The sequence below is a fragment of the Curcuma longa genome, chromosome 10, assembly GCF_044706935.1.
Source record: "Curcuma longa cultivar G26 ecotype Majalengka, Jawa Barat chromosome 10, ITB_CL_G26_1.1, whole genome shotgun sequence".
In the NCBI taxonomy this organism is placed as follows: domain Eukaryota; kingdom Viridiplantae; phylum Streptophyta; class Magnoliopsida; order Zingiberales; family Zingiberaceae; genus Curcuma; species Curcuma longa.
Genome location: NC_133870.1, coordinates 2271838 through 2289470, shown reverse-complemented (window position 1 = coordinate 2289470; position 17633 = coordinate 2271838). Strand labels below are relative to the sequence as shown.

At 35.1% G+C, this 17633-nt stretch overlaps 1 protein-coding gene across 2 annotated transcripts; it reads left to right on the top strand.

Moving 5' to 3' along the window:
• The first annotated feature begins 7721 nt into the window (after positions 1-7721).
• On the top strand, positions 7722-14584 carry LOC141835494 (uncharacterized). 2 transcript variants are annotated; one of them, XM_074722913.1, is made up of 6 exons: positions 7722-7987; positions 8481-9061; positions 10888-11195; positions 11272-11325; positions 13085-13509; positions 13924-14584. In XM_074722913.1, the coding sequence occupies exons 2-6, from the start codon at positions 8505-8507 to the stop codon at positions 14374-14376; spliced, it is 1797 nt and encodes a 598-aa protein (XP_074579014.1). In that variant the 5' UTR covers positions 7722-7987; positions 8481-8504; the 3' UTR covers positions 14377-14584. The 2 variants fall into 2 exon arrangements, with proteins under 2 accessions (XP_074579014.1, XP_074579013.1); XM_074722912.1 differs by having other exon boundaries at positions 8447-9061.
• Positions 14585-17633: the final 3049 nt, after the last annotated feature.

Here is a 17633-nt window from a genome sequence, read left to right as displayed (position 1 = left end):
CACCACAGAAGAGAATATGTATCTGATATGCTCTTCACTCGAAGCGTCAAAATCAGAGAAGTTAAAGATATATTCGGACCTCAGATCATCTTCTGGATTATTGCTGATAGGACGCCGGAAAACGAATACCAATACTGCAGGCCACTGACTGTTGACATATATTGCCTGGGCATTGATTGTAAGAGCGATTCTTTCTTCTCCAACCGCGACCCACTCAGGTAACGTGACAACGGTCATATCTTCGCCCTCAGTGACGAAGGCCAAGGGAACGTCTTCTACGAAGTCCTCAGCATATTCCCCCTGTTCGCCATAACTAATGAAGTCTTCGTCTTCGCCCTCAGTGATATCTTCTCCCTCAGTGACGAAGGCCAAGGGAACGTCTTCGTCGACGACGTCCTCAGCATATTCCCCCTGTTCGCCATAACTAATGAAGTCTTCATCGTCAGTCATATCTTCGCCCTCAGTCATATCTTCGCCCTCAGTGACGAAGGCCAACGGAATGTCTTCGTCTTCGCCATCACTGACGAAGTCCTCAACATATTCGTCCTGTTCGCCATAACTAATGAAGTCTTCATCGTCACCGCTGGGGAAAGAATCGGCGTCGCCGGCACCGCCGCTGGGGTATGAATCACCGGCGTCGTCGGCGCTACCAGGGGTGCCCATGTCTCTGGTGTTGGCGTTCCCGTCGCCATTACCGTCGGCGTCGCCGTCGAAGAACTGAAAAAATCACCGCCCGTCGCCGTCGCCTGACATCGGAGGAGAAAGCCGCAACCCTAGCGTGAAACAGCGGAATGGCGAAATAGCCGTGACTCTAAAATTTAAAACCCGTAACCCATGCTTTCATTAAACCGCAACAAATTAATCCCTAACCCAAGAAATTAAACCTAATTGGAGAAAATCTAATACGAGCCGGTAGAGAAAATTAAATCCAAGCCCTCACTATTTAAAAAACCATGCATTAAACCTAGAGAAAATTAAATTAAACCAATTTTTTTTTAAAAATAAGTATTTAAATATAAATAATTTTTTATAAAAATAATACGTATAATACTAATGAAAAATTTTAAATTTAAAAAATAAAATTCATAAAGAATTCATCTTTAATTTATTTTCTAATTTTTATTTTAAATAGTGATTTATCAAATTTTAAATCTACATCAAAAACTAAAAAAATTAAAAAATTTTCTTGTTATATACTAAAATATTTTTTGTAATTCAACAAAATTATGATTCTTAAAAATTTTAAATTTTATTTTAAACTATAATGTCTTCAATTTCTATATAAAATGTAAAAAAAATAAACTCTTAAAATTGTAAATAAATTTTGTTTAACTAGTTTTTGTCATAAATTTATAAAATTTACATTTTAAAATTTTATAAATTTAAAAAGTTTTTGATAACTCTACCAGTGACGTATAAAGTCATCGTAACATAATCTCAATTTTAAATAAAAGAGGAGAATTATATTAGATTATGAAATAACGTCATGAATTGATTCATCAAATTATTATATTAATATTAGATTATTTCATGAAAAATATATTTCAAGATTTGATTACAATATTTCTACATCGATCGATATATTTCCATAAAAATTTTAATATAATATTAAACATGCAAAAGTTTTCATATCATTATATGTCTCAAACATAGTTTTTGTTCAAATACCTCACCTCTAAATTTTTTATTTTCTTTAAACAATAATGTGTTTTGTTATGGGTGTAAAGGAGCGTGTCATGGTTCATCAAGCCCAACAGTATCATCCCGACTCGGCATCTCGGCCCCGAGCCGAATCCACCTATCCGGACGGAGGGCTCGACAGCCCTATCGTCCCGACTCGGCATCTCAGCCCCGAGCCGACTCCACCTATCCGGACGTAGGGCCTGCTAGCCCTATCGTCCCGCCCCGACATCTCGGCCCCGAGCCGATTCCACCCGTTCGGACGTGAAGCCGAGACCATTTTATACGGACTTCCCCTTTCCCAAGGACCACTCCCCCATCATACGGTTGTGAATGTTCTCCTGCTGCCTTTGTAGCTCATCATAGCAAGGCGCGTGCATGACATGACCCCCCTCTTTAATACAAGTCAACGATGGGGCATATGCGTTAACTATACCATACTCTCTGACACATCCATAATGGTGATGGGACCCCGGTCGCATCTATGATGTGACACAGCCTCTTCAGCTTATATAAAAGGTTAACTTTACACTGGGTAAGGTATGAACAATCTAACACACTCTCAATTCCCTCCTTTTCTGAAGAAGCTGATTTAATCATTGGAGTGGTCGCGCCGGGACTACCCCTGGCCTTCCTACTCTTCCCTCTCATGCTTACAGGGTCCTAGAATCCTCCATCTTCATCTCCATTCAAGTTCACTCCAGTGAGGTGCTGAGAAGAGAGTTGCGCACTCAGAATCAAATCTCAACAAGAACATATTTATTAATATTTTTTAAAAAATAATTTCTCCTCTTAGAAAATGATAAATGTTGTTACGTGTCTTGCTTTTCTACGATGGAATGAAATGCGAATAATAGAGACATTTCTTTTATGCGGTGGGATGCAACTAGTATACAATAAAAATATATTAAAAGTTGAGAAAATAATCAATGTGATTTTTTATTAAGATAATAATATTAAAAAATCTGAATTAAATCATGAAATAATTTTTGATGAATCAAGCAATAATTTAGGGAGAGACTTAAGGGAAATAAGAGATGATCTAGATGAAGTAAGACCAGAACAAAATGAACAAGATGAAGAAGATGATAATCAAATTATAAACACATCTAGGATTAACTCAAATAACTCAATCAATCAAATATTGAGTGATCTCAATCAAGGAATTAGAACAAGATCATCTTATAGAAATACAAGTGAATTGCACTAATATCGACATTTGAATCCAAAATCGTAGATGAAACTTTGCTTGATTCTGATTGGGTAATAACAATGCAAGAAGAACTAATAAATTTGAACGAAATCAAGTCTGGGAGCTGGTATCTTCACCTAAAGATAAAACTATCATAAGTACTAAATGAGTTTTTCAAAATAAATTAAATGATAAAGGAAACGTTATAAAAAATAAAGCTAGTTTAGTAGCTAGAGGTTTTAGTCAAGTAGAAGGCCTAGACTATAATAAATCTATGCACCAATAATTAGACTTGAATCCATTAAAATGTTGCTAGTTTACGTAGCATATAAAGGATTCAAGCTATATCAAATGAATGTTAATCACATTCTTAATTGGATTCATCAAAAAAAGTATATGTAGGTCAATCATCTGAATTTAAAAACTTAGAATATCCAAATCATGTATTTAAATTAAAAAATATATTATATGGATTAAAACAAACACCTAAGACTTAGGAAGCGCTTGGTAGGCGGGTTTAAGAGAGGGGAATGGGAATGAAATCTATTTCATTCTCATTCTTAATGCTTGGTAGACGGGAATGGAAATCAAAATAAGGATTTGATATCCCTGATTTCATAACCTACCCCTCCCCTGGTTATCAAACCCATTCCCATCTGCGCAGCTTTTTCCCCCTTTGCTTCGCTTCGCTTCTTTCTCGTCCGCGGAAGCCCCTTCGTCACCTGCTCCACCACTACCGCCGCCACCGCGATCTCCATCTCCTCCGTCAACGCCTTCATCGACGTCTCCGCCAACGCCTCCTTCACCAAGCACACTCTCCGCCTCAACAGCGGCCAGACCTTCCTCTGCTACTCCTCGCGCAGCAGGGCAACTCGTTGCTCTTCGCCCCGGGCTTCGCCGGCATCATGCGCCTCGCTGCTCTCCCTGATCCCGCCTATGAGCCAGTCCTCGATCGGTTCAGCGTCTGCTATCCGATCTCCGGCGAAGCCTCCTTCACCCGGTCCTTCTCTGTGGAGTACAGGTGGGAGAAAAAGGGATGGGGCGACCTGCTTCTCCTCGCCCATCCCCTCCACCTCCGCCTCCTCCTCCTCCCACGACTGCTGCGTCATCATGCTCGACGACTTCAAGTACAATAGCATCGACGGTGAACTCGTTGGACTGATTCTCATTCCCATTCCAATATCTATACCAAACACCAAAAATTTGGTAATCATTTCCATTGTCATTAACCCCTCAATGGAAATAATACTCATTTCCATTACAGAATGTATACCAAGCGCCCCCTTAGTATTAAAGGTTATCACCTTACCTAATATCTAAAAATTTTAAATAAGGACAGATTTATTTCATATTATTTATCAAAATATTTGAGAAAGATATATTTATACCCAAAGTTTATATAGATAATATAGTATTTGAATCAATTAATACAGAATTTCTAAAAAATTCATAAAACTAATGGAAAATGAGTTTAAAAAAAAATTCATAAAACTAATGGAAAATGAGTTTGAAATGAGCATAGTAGGAGAACTAATATTCTTTTTAGAATTACAAATAAAACAAACAAAGAAAAAAATTATATACATCAAAATAAATATATCAAAGAATTAATAAAACAATTTGACATGAAAAACGCTAAGAAAATAAACACATCTATAGCAATAAATATTATGTTAAATAACGATCCAGAAGAGAAAACCTATAGTTCTAAAGTATTATAGAAGTGACATAGGAAGCTTACTATACCTAAGTGCTAACAGACCTAACATATTATTTACAACAGGTATGTGCTTAAGATATTAATCTTATACTAAACAATCTCATCTAACGGCTGTTAAAAGAATAATTAGATATCTTAAAGATAGTGAGAGTGAGGTTAAGCTAAAAATAGTTCAAGAAACTCCAATAAACACAAGAGACATCTAATCTAGACCCATAATCTGTTACTCATAGGATGAGATAATGGTTGAATCAGTAGATACACCGCCACTTTGTAGATCTAGTAGGGCACGTCTAATTTCTGATAGATATGGATTTCTCATAAGTGAATTGAGAGATGTATTGCTCATTGAGGATGAGGAGTCTAGTAGTTATGAAAAAGTTTTGAAAAGTTCAAAAAGAGACTTATAGTTAAAAGCCATGAAATCGGAGACAGATTCCATATAGAAATATCCATTAATTGTGATTCACTCATAATTTCTCTCATGTTATGTATATTATTGTGGACCTCATTAATTAAGTTTAAAATCAAATTAAATACATAGAGATTGACACTCAAATAGTAATTTTATTTATCTAATAAATAGTACATAAATGTATATATTTTAAATGGGACTCGGATGTTTGGGAAAACGGAATGCTTGGGAAAATATAAATGAGGTCAGCTGTTGATGGGAGGGGTAAAATGAAAATTAGGTGCATTCTTTGAGATATATGAAATCTAAATGCCATTTTTGAGAATTTTGTAATTTTAAATGTGCCTTTTGATCAATTGTTGATTTTTCTTTTATAAATGATGATTAAATTAAATAGATTCTTTTATGGACGATGAATACTAAACTTTATAAATATATATATAATTTTATGAATAATGTGAATACATATGAAATTATGAGAAAAATTAATTAAATATAAGTAATTTAAAATTATCAAAAAGTTAATTTTTAAGAACTCAATGAACTGCATTTATTGCCTATGTGAGTGTCATGCTTCAGATGATGCAATTTCCAAAAAGTTAATTTATAAGAAAAGGAAATTTATTTATACTGATGCAACAAAGATGATGTTGCTCAAGTTTTAAACTAAACTAATGAATGATGATGCTCAATTAACATTTAGTGGATCCAAAAGAATTATCATCCTTTTGTTGTGTGTGTTTATTTAAATCTTGTAGGGTTGGCCCGGTTACGGATCATGGGCCTAATTAATTGCCGAACCAGCGGATAACTATCGGTTCAAAACGTCGGTTTATAGGATTTTTTTTGTTATAACCTATTGTTATAAATGAAAATTTGTTTAAAAAAATTTCTTTTTCAAGACTTGAACTTAAGTTTATCAAATGAGAGTCGAGTATTCTAACCAACTAAATTATAACTATTGATGTTTTTAAATATTAATTATTTAATAATTAATCAATAATTTTTTTTATTATAATGTTATTATATATTAATAGTTGAAAGAAAAGTAATTAAGAGAGTAAATAATTTCTTTCAACCCTATAATAGTTCATTTATACTAGAGGAAAGGAGTATAAGCTAGTAATTTCGACTGTTAGAAGAAAGGAGTTTTTTTTTATGATTGAGATTATTTGATATTTTTTATCAATAATTACGATTTAATATCTGTTATTCTCCAAACTCTATAAATAAAGAGCTCATTTTATCATTTTCATACAATTTTCTTTACTCACATCTCTCAATTTCAAAATCTCGATCGTTTTCTACTTCAATTATTCTTCAATTACAATGGAAGGAGAAGATTCATCATCTCAATAGGAGCAAAGAAGAGACAATCTAAATGGAGATTACGATATTCAATTTATTGATGATAAACTCGAGTAAGTTTCGATACCCGAGATACATACTTATAATGCTATTTTTAAGGTTCAGGATACTTCTTTAAAATTGGAGGAGATACATATGCAACTTAAATAATTGTAAATCATTCTTTATATATATATTTTATAAATTTATAATTTTAAATTAATAATAATCTTGAACCGTGATGAATCGTGAACTAGCGGTTCCAAATCGTGAACTATAACTGTCTTACACAGTCAAGGTTAAAGATCAATTTGTCAGGAACTGTAGAATCGATTCTAAACTATCGAATCGTCAATTTTAAATCATGGTTGGATCTATTAGAGGATATAATGTAGGAAATTATGTGCGATGACAATGAGAAAATAAAGTAAAGAGTGCAAATAATTGGTGGATGAAGGGAATGTGAAAGCTTAAGAGTGATGATTAAGTTGGTGCAAAACGCTTGAGCATGATAGACAAAAATAATAATAATAACAACAAATAGTATTGTGATTGAATCACTAAATACCAATTGCTAAATAAATGATTGCTCTCGGATTATAGTACGATGGTAAGATTGTAAGAGGTGGAATGAGCTCCTCGAGTAATGACAGTGCAAATCTCATATGACACATTACACTACTTGGAGAGTTTGTAAAACTTTATAATGCTACATCGTCCGTTAGAACCCATCTGTACTTTTCGATTTCCCTTGATGGTCGGTGGAGAATTTTCGTGCAGTCGGCTCAATCACTTTTAGGATAAATAAACGAGAACAGGTTGTTGTTTTAGAGCAATATAAAATTATTAGAGAAATTTTTAAAATCCATTCTTCCTAGGGATGTAATCGAACTGAAGCCTCTTAATAACATGTTCATGAGCCTTTTAACGTATACGTTTGTAAGTCTTTAAACGAACATATTCGTGAGCTCACATACCAAATACTGTTGAGTTCGAATTCGACTCAATAACATTTTCGTGCTCGAAATCAGCCTCGAGCTTAGCTTTTTAACTTAATCGAATAATTTTTTTTCGAATCGAGATCCGAATAACTTGCGAACGACATGACTGATTTACTGCCCTAATTCTTCCTTTAATTTTATGCCATATAAACGAGTAAAGTTATCTCGACTCCTGTACATTTAAACCTTTCCTTCGTCCATCCTCAGAGGACATTCAAAAAAAAAAAATGGTGGTTGTTTTAGAGTGTAAATTAGGGTTTAGGGTTCTTTTATAATTGTGGAATTTTATTTTTCAAAAAAATTGTATAATTTTTTTAGAAAAAGTTTTTTCAACGAAAGTAGAGATTTTATCGGGATAAGAAGGGATTCGTGCGCCGAAGCATCCCGAGCGAGCCTCGCCTCTCCTGATCTCGATCTCGATCTCGATCTCATCCTCTTCCTTGAGCTTCATCCTCCGCGCGACATCAACTGCGAGGCAATCGGCGTCGACGAGCTTTCGGAGGGCGTGCCGATGAGGTCTTCTTCCCGTGCGGTTGAGCATCTCCTCTCGTGTGGCCGAGTTCTTCTCCGACTGACTGCGGATCTGATTGATTGAGATCTGCCGCTCCTTCTCCGCGAGATCCAGGCGATAGGTGAGCCTTCCTCTTTTCCATCCTTCCTCTATTTCTACCACCCATCTTCTACCCAGAGCTCGGTGTTTTGGGTGGAATCCGGTTGTCCCTCTCCCTTTTCCTACTGGATACACGTTTAGTAAAAGATCCTCCTTTTATCTTCTATTTCCTTCTTCTATTCTTTGTTTTCTTGGTGTCGAGTTAGATTTAGGTTCTTGCCTCATTTTTCCAGTGGTGGGATGTTTTTTTTTCTCTTTAGGGGTTGTTGCCTGGTTAGCTTTGATTGTGGGATGTTATGATCCGATAATTGATATCAGTGGTTGCTGTTCCTTGGTAGAGTAGAGAGTTCCGAAACCTTGATGATTGTGACTTCGGTATAATCTTTTGTGGGTTTAGAATTTTCTCACGTTATCATCTCTTTTTTTTTTTTTTGAAACAAATTTATTTTTGGTTCTGAGACTTATTTACATGTTTTTTTAGACATGTTCGTTTCCCTATCATTATGGTATTTCAGGCTGTCCGAGAGATTTATGGGACCATGGCCCCTGCTCAATTTTTGCCTGATGCCAACGAAGAAGGTAAACCTGATGTGCCAGTGAAATCAGAGAACAAGGATTTTGCAGACACAAAAGAGGCTGTAGGTTTTCGTTCATATAATGGTGAAGATCGCATACAGTGTGTTGGTTCCTTGAAAGACATGACCAGAGATGTAGATGTCCTGGATGAAAAAAAACTGAACCACATTGTAAAATCTGAGAACTTGGTGTTGGTGGATGACAAAGATACATCAGGAATGTTGTGTACAAACAATTGTGAAGACATTGTTTATTGTGTTGGATCCTCTAGTTCCTTGAATAAGGTTGATAGTGACGTGGATGAGGAAATTGACATTATCAATTGCACTGAAGGCATTGATGGCAAGATGGTGAATTTTGATGACCCAGATGCAACTGAGTGTTCGAGTTCATTTGGGGACACTTTCTCAGGCTCAGAGAGCGAGTTGAAGCAGGAGAATGGGGATATGGAAGTTGATTCACCCTTTGTTCCTTCAAATGGGGATCCCATTGGATTGGATGTGCTTAACAGGGATTTTAGGTAAGCTTCCATAGAACCAATTGCCTTTTTTCATTAGGTGTTGACTTTTCATTTTTTTCTTTTTTTTAGGACTATTTTATCTGTAACTATGTCATTGTATCTATTTTTGTTTTTCATTTTTGGGACTAATAGCCTTTGATTGAATCAAGTCATTGACTAGAATTTATGAGGACCTAAAATAAAGGAGACCATTCTAGATCTGTGTCATTTATGTGCCTTGAGGGTGCTGAGAAGCTTTTGATGTGAGCGAGAGGAACATATTGGAGGAGAAAGTGAGTAGCTGAGGAGACATGTTAGATTAGTAGTATGAATACATGATATACTAAATTAGGATAACCATATTCAAGCCTAAAAGAAATTTTAATGCTTTGTTTACTCTGAGGTAGGATTGAAGAAGGAAAAAATCCAAGGTGGAAAAGAATAAGGAAAAGGAAATGAAAAGAAGGATAAGATGAAGGATAGGAAAACACCAAAACATGAGGTTGCCCGCTGCTGTGAGTGAGGCTGCGACCATGAGTTCACTCGTGGCTCGTGATTGCGAGTGACGGTGGCGTGTGAGTGAATCAAGCAGGTAGACGATGAATGGAGGGAAAGCTCATTCTGCCCAATTTTGTGCGCACGAAAAAATGCCTAAAAATTGATTTGTCTATTCACTCATTATTTTACAATAGGTAAATGCAATCCATCCTTTCTCTCATCTGTGCCTTAGGGTAAAGGATTATGATTGGCAACTCTAATATATTATGAACTCTAGGTTCAAGTTTGTTTATAATGGGTTCTATCTTACTCTAGCTTGGACCCAATTACGAATCTAGGTGTTGAATATATCATATCCTCAACTTGGAACACAGGCTAAATGAGACCTAAATTTTTGACACATGTTGTTAGTAGAGGTCATATTGTGTCGAAGCAGATAGGGAGTGGGTAAGGCATAACCTAAGAGTCTGCATAACATAGATTGTGAGTATTGTAACATCATATTAAAATTCTAAAAATTTCAAAAACAAAGTAACTTATCACTCGAAACACGTAAAAATTTAAAGAATATGCACATACTACTAGAACATATAGATTTCCTGTGCCAACTAGTGTTAGGCATTATTCCCCAAATTGAATGGCAAATTTTGGTTCACCTAGTATGGCATGAAATTCCATTCCATTCTCTTATCACTACCCTGAGAACTATCCCAAACAAGTCTGAAACACAAGAGATGAGAAATTAATTTTAAATAACTAGAAATTCTAATTTTAAATAACTAGACACGAGATCAATCTAAGTGAACTAACTTCTTATGCTATATAAAAAAAAAATACAATCCTTCAGTTCTAATTTCCACCAAGCTGTTCACACAGATATAACTTGAATAAATTAGTCATGACTTCAATGGTTAAAGATACTCTTGATATCTTAGATAAATTTGTTTGTTAAACATGGCCAATATTACTCTAGTAAATTGGACAACAACTTGCTGGAAGAACAAAATGCTCATTAGGAAAATCCATCAGTCCTCTCTTGTGGAAATCCAAAGAGTACCTATTTTTTCCAGATCTATTAACATCCTAGAAATTTTCAGATACTATTTTTAGAAAATATAAACATGCTAGAACATATATAAATCAGTTAATGCACAAGTATTCATAGTGTAAAAAGGAATATATGGCAAAAGGCAAGCATAAAGCAACAGGGTTCTTTGGTTTTAATTTCCGCAAAGCTGGCGACAGCAGTATAATCCATTAGTCATGAAAGTTGTTCAGTGTTTAAAGATATCTCATGATTTCAAAAATGAATTTGATTTTTGAACATTTTGGATGTTTCAACTATCCAGGAAGAAGAAAGTGAGTGCCCAATGGAGAAAATTAATCAATCCTCTAATGTGGAGATGTCAATGGTTAGAGTTGCGCATGAAACTATTGTTCTCACAAGCCTCAATGTACGATAAGGAGCTTGCTGCATACAAGCATGAAAAGGAACTTCAGTCGAAGATTATTGAGTTGGATAGTTCTGGTTCTAGATCAGTTCCCTTCACATCAAACCATCGGAAAAGGGTCATGCAAAGGAGTAAAAGGAAAAGAACAGAAGATAAAGTTGACATATCATCATATATGTCCAATCATGTTGTGTTTTCTTACTATGGTAGTTATCTGTTCCATCTACCTATTTTTCTTCCATTTTAATGCAACACATGGTAATTTATGCTAGCGTTGTGCAGAGAATAAGAGAACAGATACGGATGGCCACTTAGTTGATGATGATTGTGGCCAAGGTAATTCTTTCTGCTACTTTTCAGGATTTTCTGATTATGGTTAAAAATAAATGGTGATGTAGTTATTCTATTGTTGTAATGCATAGTATAATGAGATATGGTGAAAATGTGTTAACCTCCACAAGATGAAGTGCGGTAAGTAAACAAGGAAAAGTCACTTCATTGCATAAACAGTCTATTTGAACATGTATCATAGTTATCCATGTGACCATCGGACAATTGCTGAGCAGATGAATCTCATTATCTATCTAACTCCCCAGTTGAGCTTTATATAAAAGAAAAAGAAAATTGGCATGAAACATCACCTGAAGACCACTGTTTCATTTACCATTTTCTATTGCAAGGAATTTACCATTTTCTGTAGCATTTACCTGAAGACCACTGTTCCATTAACATATGTTTTTATCTGCATCATATTTTCCAGATAGATTGAATGGCTTTTACTTTCAAAAGGTTATGAAATAGGATTGTGATACCACACCTCTCGTAATGGTTTTTAAATTAGAAAAAGATTATAAGATGTGTTGTTTATTTTATTTTATTTTTTGTCCTTTCATTAAATTGATTCTCATTAACTTTTTTTTTCTGTATACCTTGTTTTTTCAAAGGTAAAAAATGTAATTTAGAACTGTATGTTTCTTTGGTTTTTTTTCCTACCCACTATTTTAAAATTTTCCACATGAACCACTTATATGGCTGGCAAGCTATGCATGAAATACGAAACATTCTCTCTTCACATGGCCACATAAAAGTTATTCAAGCCAAATTAATCCTGGCTTGTTAAATTGGAAATCATGTCTAAGTTAATGACTTGATTAAACAATTTTGCCATATATGCAAACAAGATGCATATGCTATGTATTGGTTATTTTATCATGTAAATGTTCCTTCAATGTACTGGTTGATTGGTTGACGTGTTTGTTAAATGATGTGTTTTGTGATGTATTTATTGTTTGAATTACATTGTGGACATCCATGTTAAATGCTATTTGTTTTCTGCTATATGTTTTGTGACATGCAAAATAATCCATATTGAAATATGAATCTTTTAGGATGATTAATTTGAATGTGACAATTGAAAATTTTATTTATATTTCATCAAGTTTATTGATTTGATATTTTTCTCTGTGCTTGTTAAACGCAGAACCAGTATGCATTACTTTAAGCAATATAGAGTTTTTATGATTCATCAATGAATTTCTCTGGCAACAAGCCAGCAATTAGGTAGGCTGCTGCACTCTTTGTAATACTGTGCTATCCTGACTGGTACCCTGAGATTAAATCATGAGTTGGCTTTCTAGTTGACATAAAAAAGAAGAATATGGGTGTTGCTTTCTTTCCGCTCCGAATCTAGTTCCTTAAATAGTCTGCCTTCTTTTTTTTTTTTTTTGCTTCACATGCTTATACAATTCCAGTGAATAGAATGATAACTATCTTTAGAAATTATTTGAGAGGAATGTTGTGGAAAAAGAAGTGCCTTTGTGCCATTTCTTCCTTGGAGCACTTGTGATGCCTAAAACAATTCAGTTAGTGAAAACATAGTCTACCTCTAAGATAACTATTTCTAGAGATTTACTTTTAGGGATATCTTTTATTTGGAGATACTAACAGATATCAGAAATTCAAAATTTAAAATTTTCTAACATAAATTTTTGCTTAACTCTAAGAATTTAGTTTTTTTTTATAGAAATACAGGATTGTTTATATTATTCATTGTGACATCATTTTAATCATGTTTCATCATAAATGATTGCATCAGATGACAACATCATAGGCAATGATGATAATGAGTGGTTGCTTGGCTTGAAAGGCGGTGATGGTTCCCTTGAACAAATTCTTTTGAACATTGAATCTGTTCAATCTCGAATTGTGAAGTTGAAGACTCAGCTCAACAATGTGATGGGCAGAGATGTAAGAGAGCGTTCTGCTGCCAATTTATTTCTGGGAGATCCACCGGTGAGTTTTCTGCAAAATGTTAATGGTGGAGGTACATTGTCAACTGGGTTGCCGGGTACACTGCCACACCATGATTCTGAATGTGAGACGGAGGCGGTTATGCCTATGAGTGAAGGTTCAAGCTATGGTGATGCTGCAGATATTGGTATAATTAAAAGCACAATTGGCTTGTTGTCTGCTGGTGATGTAACCCTTGATCAGAACCACATGAGAGACTTGTGCAAAGATGTAAGAATTCTGCTCTCTGCTCTTTGTATTTTTTGCTGCCTCGTGTTTTTAAACCTAGCCGATCCCATCTAGTGGGATAAAGCTTGGTTATTGTTATTGTGTGTTTTCCAACCTGTGCCAGGTCAGCATGTTCAACTTGTTAAACTGGAACCAACTAGAGGTCAAACTGGTCCAAATTTATTTATATCAGCCACTGAGTTTAATCGGACCACTTCAACAGGAAAACTGGGAACCAACAGGGCTTCCAGTGTCCTATCCAGTCTAGTTTTAGAAAACTGTTAGTCGCAGCTACTGCTCTGAAAAGCATTTATTTATTGACCATGAGCTTTAGTTCTTGAACCATGTTTACAATTTAATGAATCTATAATATCAAGAATATCTTCTGATTGGTTTCTATCTTGTGTGGAGTTGCAGAATGAAGAAGATGTGTTGATTGATAACCAAGTAGCTGAGGAAGAATATCAGAACTTTGAGAAGGTGAGTCATGAAACAGATAAACTTGAGGGTATGGAAAAGCCAAACAGCGTGATCCATTCCGGTGACGAAAGTACTGCCCCTATGGCGTCAGTGCCGGAAGCAAGTCCACGAGCAACTAATGTTGAAATGCCACCACAAACAGTCGAGAAGAAGCCCAGCTACACCGGTAAGAGGAGAGGACGGAAGCCCAAGAAAAAAAAGAGGCAAGCCAGTTTGGTTGCTGCTCCGGCTCAACCAAAGATTAAGAAGCTTCATGTATCTAGTTCTTCAAGGAGCAGCAGGGCTCATACTCGTGGTCCTTCCAAGACTGAGAAGCTTCAGGCTTCGAGCCCTAAACTCTGGAGGAGTGAGAGGCTTAAGATGCGAAGACTGGCCGGCAAGAAGACATGATGAGTGTGTTGAGACTCGACTTCCTTTCCTTTGAGGCTAGATGCCAAGACTGGCTTTAAAAAATAACACTAGTATTGTTCGACTGTACATACACCTCCCCCCATTAACTTGACTTTCATCCTCTCCTAGAACAAAAGTTGTATGATACGACTACTGGTTATTCCTGGATTCCGTACCCCAACAATCTCAGTGTCAGATATTATACAGTCGTTTTGCACTTGTAACAAAGCGGTGTATGATGAAATTGCGCACTTGATCATACTGTTGGCTGTTGGCTTGGAGTGTCACTGTACTCATCCAAAGGTGATACGGTATTAGACCTTTGTGATTAAGTAGAGTTCAACATAATCTTGAGTCCTTGGCTTCTACTGGGTGAAACTCTATTTTGCTCGTATAAAGATATTAGTAGAAGAGATTTAAACATTCTGTAACGGAATACTAAGGCATGTTGCCTTGGTTGCATCAAGTTATCATCAATCTCACTCAGCCTCGTTGAGTTATGAGTTCTTTAAATTTCATGTCCCTTGTCAAGTTCCTGCATAACTCAAATAGATCTAACTTAAATCCTTTATATGAACATCAAAATCCAAGATCGAATTGGATCATTCAGCGCACGATTGTACCAACGAATATCAGAGATGATATTTTGAGCTTATGAAGCATCAACTCGAGTGAATGGTAAAAATTGTAAGAGATAATTTATTATTATTATTATTTTAATATGTTATCTATGGAATTGTGTGAGATTGATGGATTTTCTCCGATTAATAAAATAAATAAATTCCCTATTTAGTTCACATGTATCTTTAAATTGTTTTTAATTTTGAATATCTTAATTATTTGATATTGTTGGGATATATTAGTGAGATCAGTTGAATAATGAGCGATGTTAACATACAAATAAAATATATAATTGAATTAAAACAAACAAAAAAAAAACTAATGTCAACACATGGATTTATGTGATTCGAAATTATTATTCTTATTCTTTGGCCTAATCCTTCAATCAGTTTTGAAAGCTCTTTATATTTTCTCTTTCTTAGACTTCTCCTAGAGAATGGTAAAACCTTTTACAAGCTTTCATAAGGAGTATAATTTGAGGCTTACAATTAGGAGGAGAAGAGTTTGCAATGAGTTCAGAATTAAGAAAATTTAATAGTGATCCTTAGCTCCAAACATCTTTAATTCTCCCCTTTATTTAAGTCTCCTTCAACTTCAAGTGAACTTTACCATTTTATTATGTTATCATCGAAGAGTCAATTAGATTCCATTATCAATCGACAAATACACTATAGTTATTAATTCATCTGACTGGTAACGTGTAGTTTTTTTCTCATCAGCCGGCTTCTCTAACCTTTTTTTGTTTTAGTAGTAATTAATTAGACATTGATTGATCCTTGATCAGTTGATTATCCAATCAATTTAGTCATGGATAAAAATATTTTGCTCATTGGCTAATGAGTTTGAATTGACAACCTAGTCAACTCAACCTCCATTAGTTGACTAAATCATCTCAACAATCAATTAGCTCCATACTCAACCTCAAATGAGACCATTTTGTTTGATGATTGATGCATTCAACTGAAGATACCCTTTAGTCGATTGGATCATCAATTGTAGCCATCATAATTGTTGAGTTCACTTAGGTTGAGATCTACCCTATAGGATATATATATCTCTCAACTCACTTAAACTTTACCTTTTAGTTCCTTCACCATGAGATTGTCTCCTATTAGGCTTCTCATACTTCAAAGCACTCAAGACCTCAACTCTCTTTATGTGTTATCCTTCATGCTTTATCTACATAGTTCACATCCACACATAGCTACACTCCTATGTTCTTTATCCTGTGATCCCGTTTATGTCTTATATCATTCTTTTCTAATCTCTATAGACTTCAAGCCATCGGACAATCACCGACCTTGGGCATGTCAAGTCGTCTCTATATGTATATCCATCGAGTCCTTACACTGTATCATGCAAACAACACTAAGGTGAAAGTCTCATGGTGTGGGTTGGTTTGACCATATTTGGTGAAAATATAACTGAAGCATATTTAATAACAAAATTTAGATGTCTTACAACTTAAAATGTATCAGCTAGATTAATTTGCTACAATGCTAGAAGTTATACTAAGGTTTTAAATTTAAAATGTGCCTTCATCCATATGTAAGTGCTTAAAATTCGTAGCTATCTTTTCAAATGACATAGAGGAGCTTGATTCTTCAATTTATTAATTTACTTTGTTAGCATTACTTCTTATACGTATTTCGTTGATGTAACTTTTCCCCCAAATTCCCTTAATATCCTTAGTTTTTATCTCCTATGTATTCCTACCTCTGCCTTTTCTTAGTTATAGTTTGGGTCAATTACCTTCCTCTCCCACACAAATAATGATGAGTATAGTCGGGCTCTTTAAGAAACGAAGATTCAAATTTTATTCAAGGTATATTATATTTGGAGAGTTTGAAAAACTTACGATGCTAAATTGTCCGTCAAGATCATCTATGCTTCTCGATTTATTTTGATGGTCGGTTGAAAATTTTCATAGAGCCAGATCGATCACCTTTAAGATTAGTTGAATCGTAAGAATCGAATACCTATATTATCAAAAAATATAATGAGTATAGTTGCCCCTGAGGCACAGTATGATGGTAAACGATAGAATGGACTCCCACGCAACGTGTTCTATTCACACACATGACACCTTATACGCTCGTGGTGCTCAAATCACTCATGATTTTGGACCACCTGCCTAGATTGATCTGCGCTTTCCGGATTTACCTTGATGGCCGGTGGAAAACTTTCATGAGATCGGACCAAGCAACTTAGGAGATTAGTTGGTTCAAAGAACTGAATACTTAAATTAATAAAACAAAATGATTGATATAGTCTCGAATGAAAAATTCAGGTATCCAATTCGAGTGGAAACTCAGTCCTATAAAATTTTTTTATTGATCATCAAAATAAATTGAAAAATACAAACGAAACCTGGTAGATGACCCAATATTATAAATTTTTCATTCTCCTCAGATATAATATGCCTGAGTAAAATTTGAATTTTCATTGCCTATGAAGCCCATCCCACTTTTTACCATCGCACCATTGTGTGGGATGACGTACTGGACACATCATAGGTCACAAATTGAAGTTGGGGTGTCTAAATAATGAAGTTAAAAGGAGGCTTATATAAAGGAGCGAATTGAAGATGTTTAGAGCTAATATTGACTGTTATGTTTTTCTTAATTCTTAAAGCT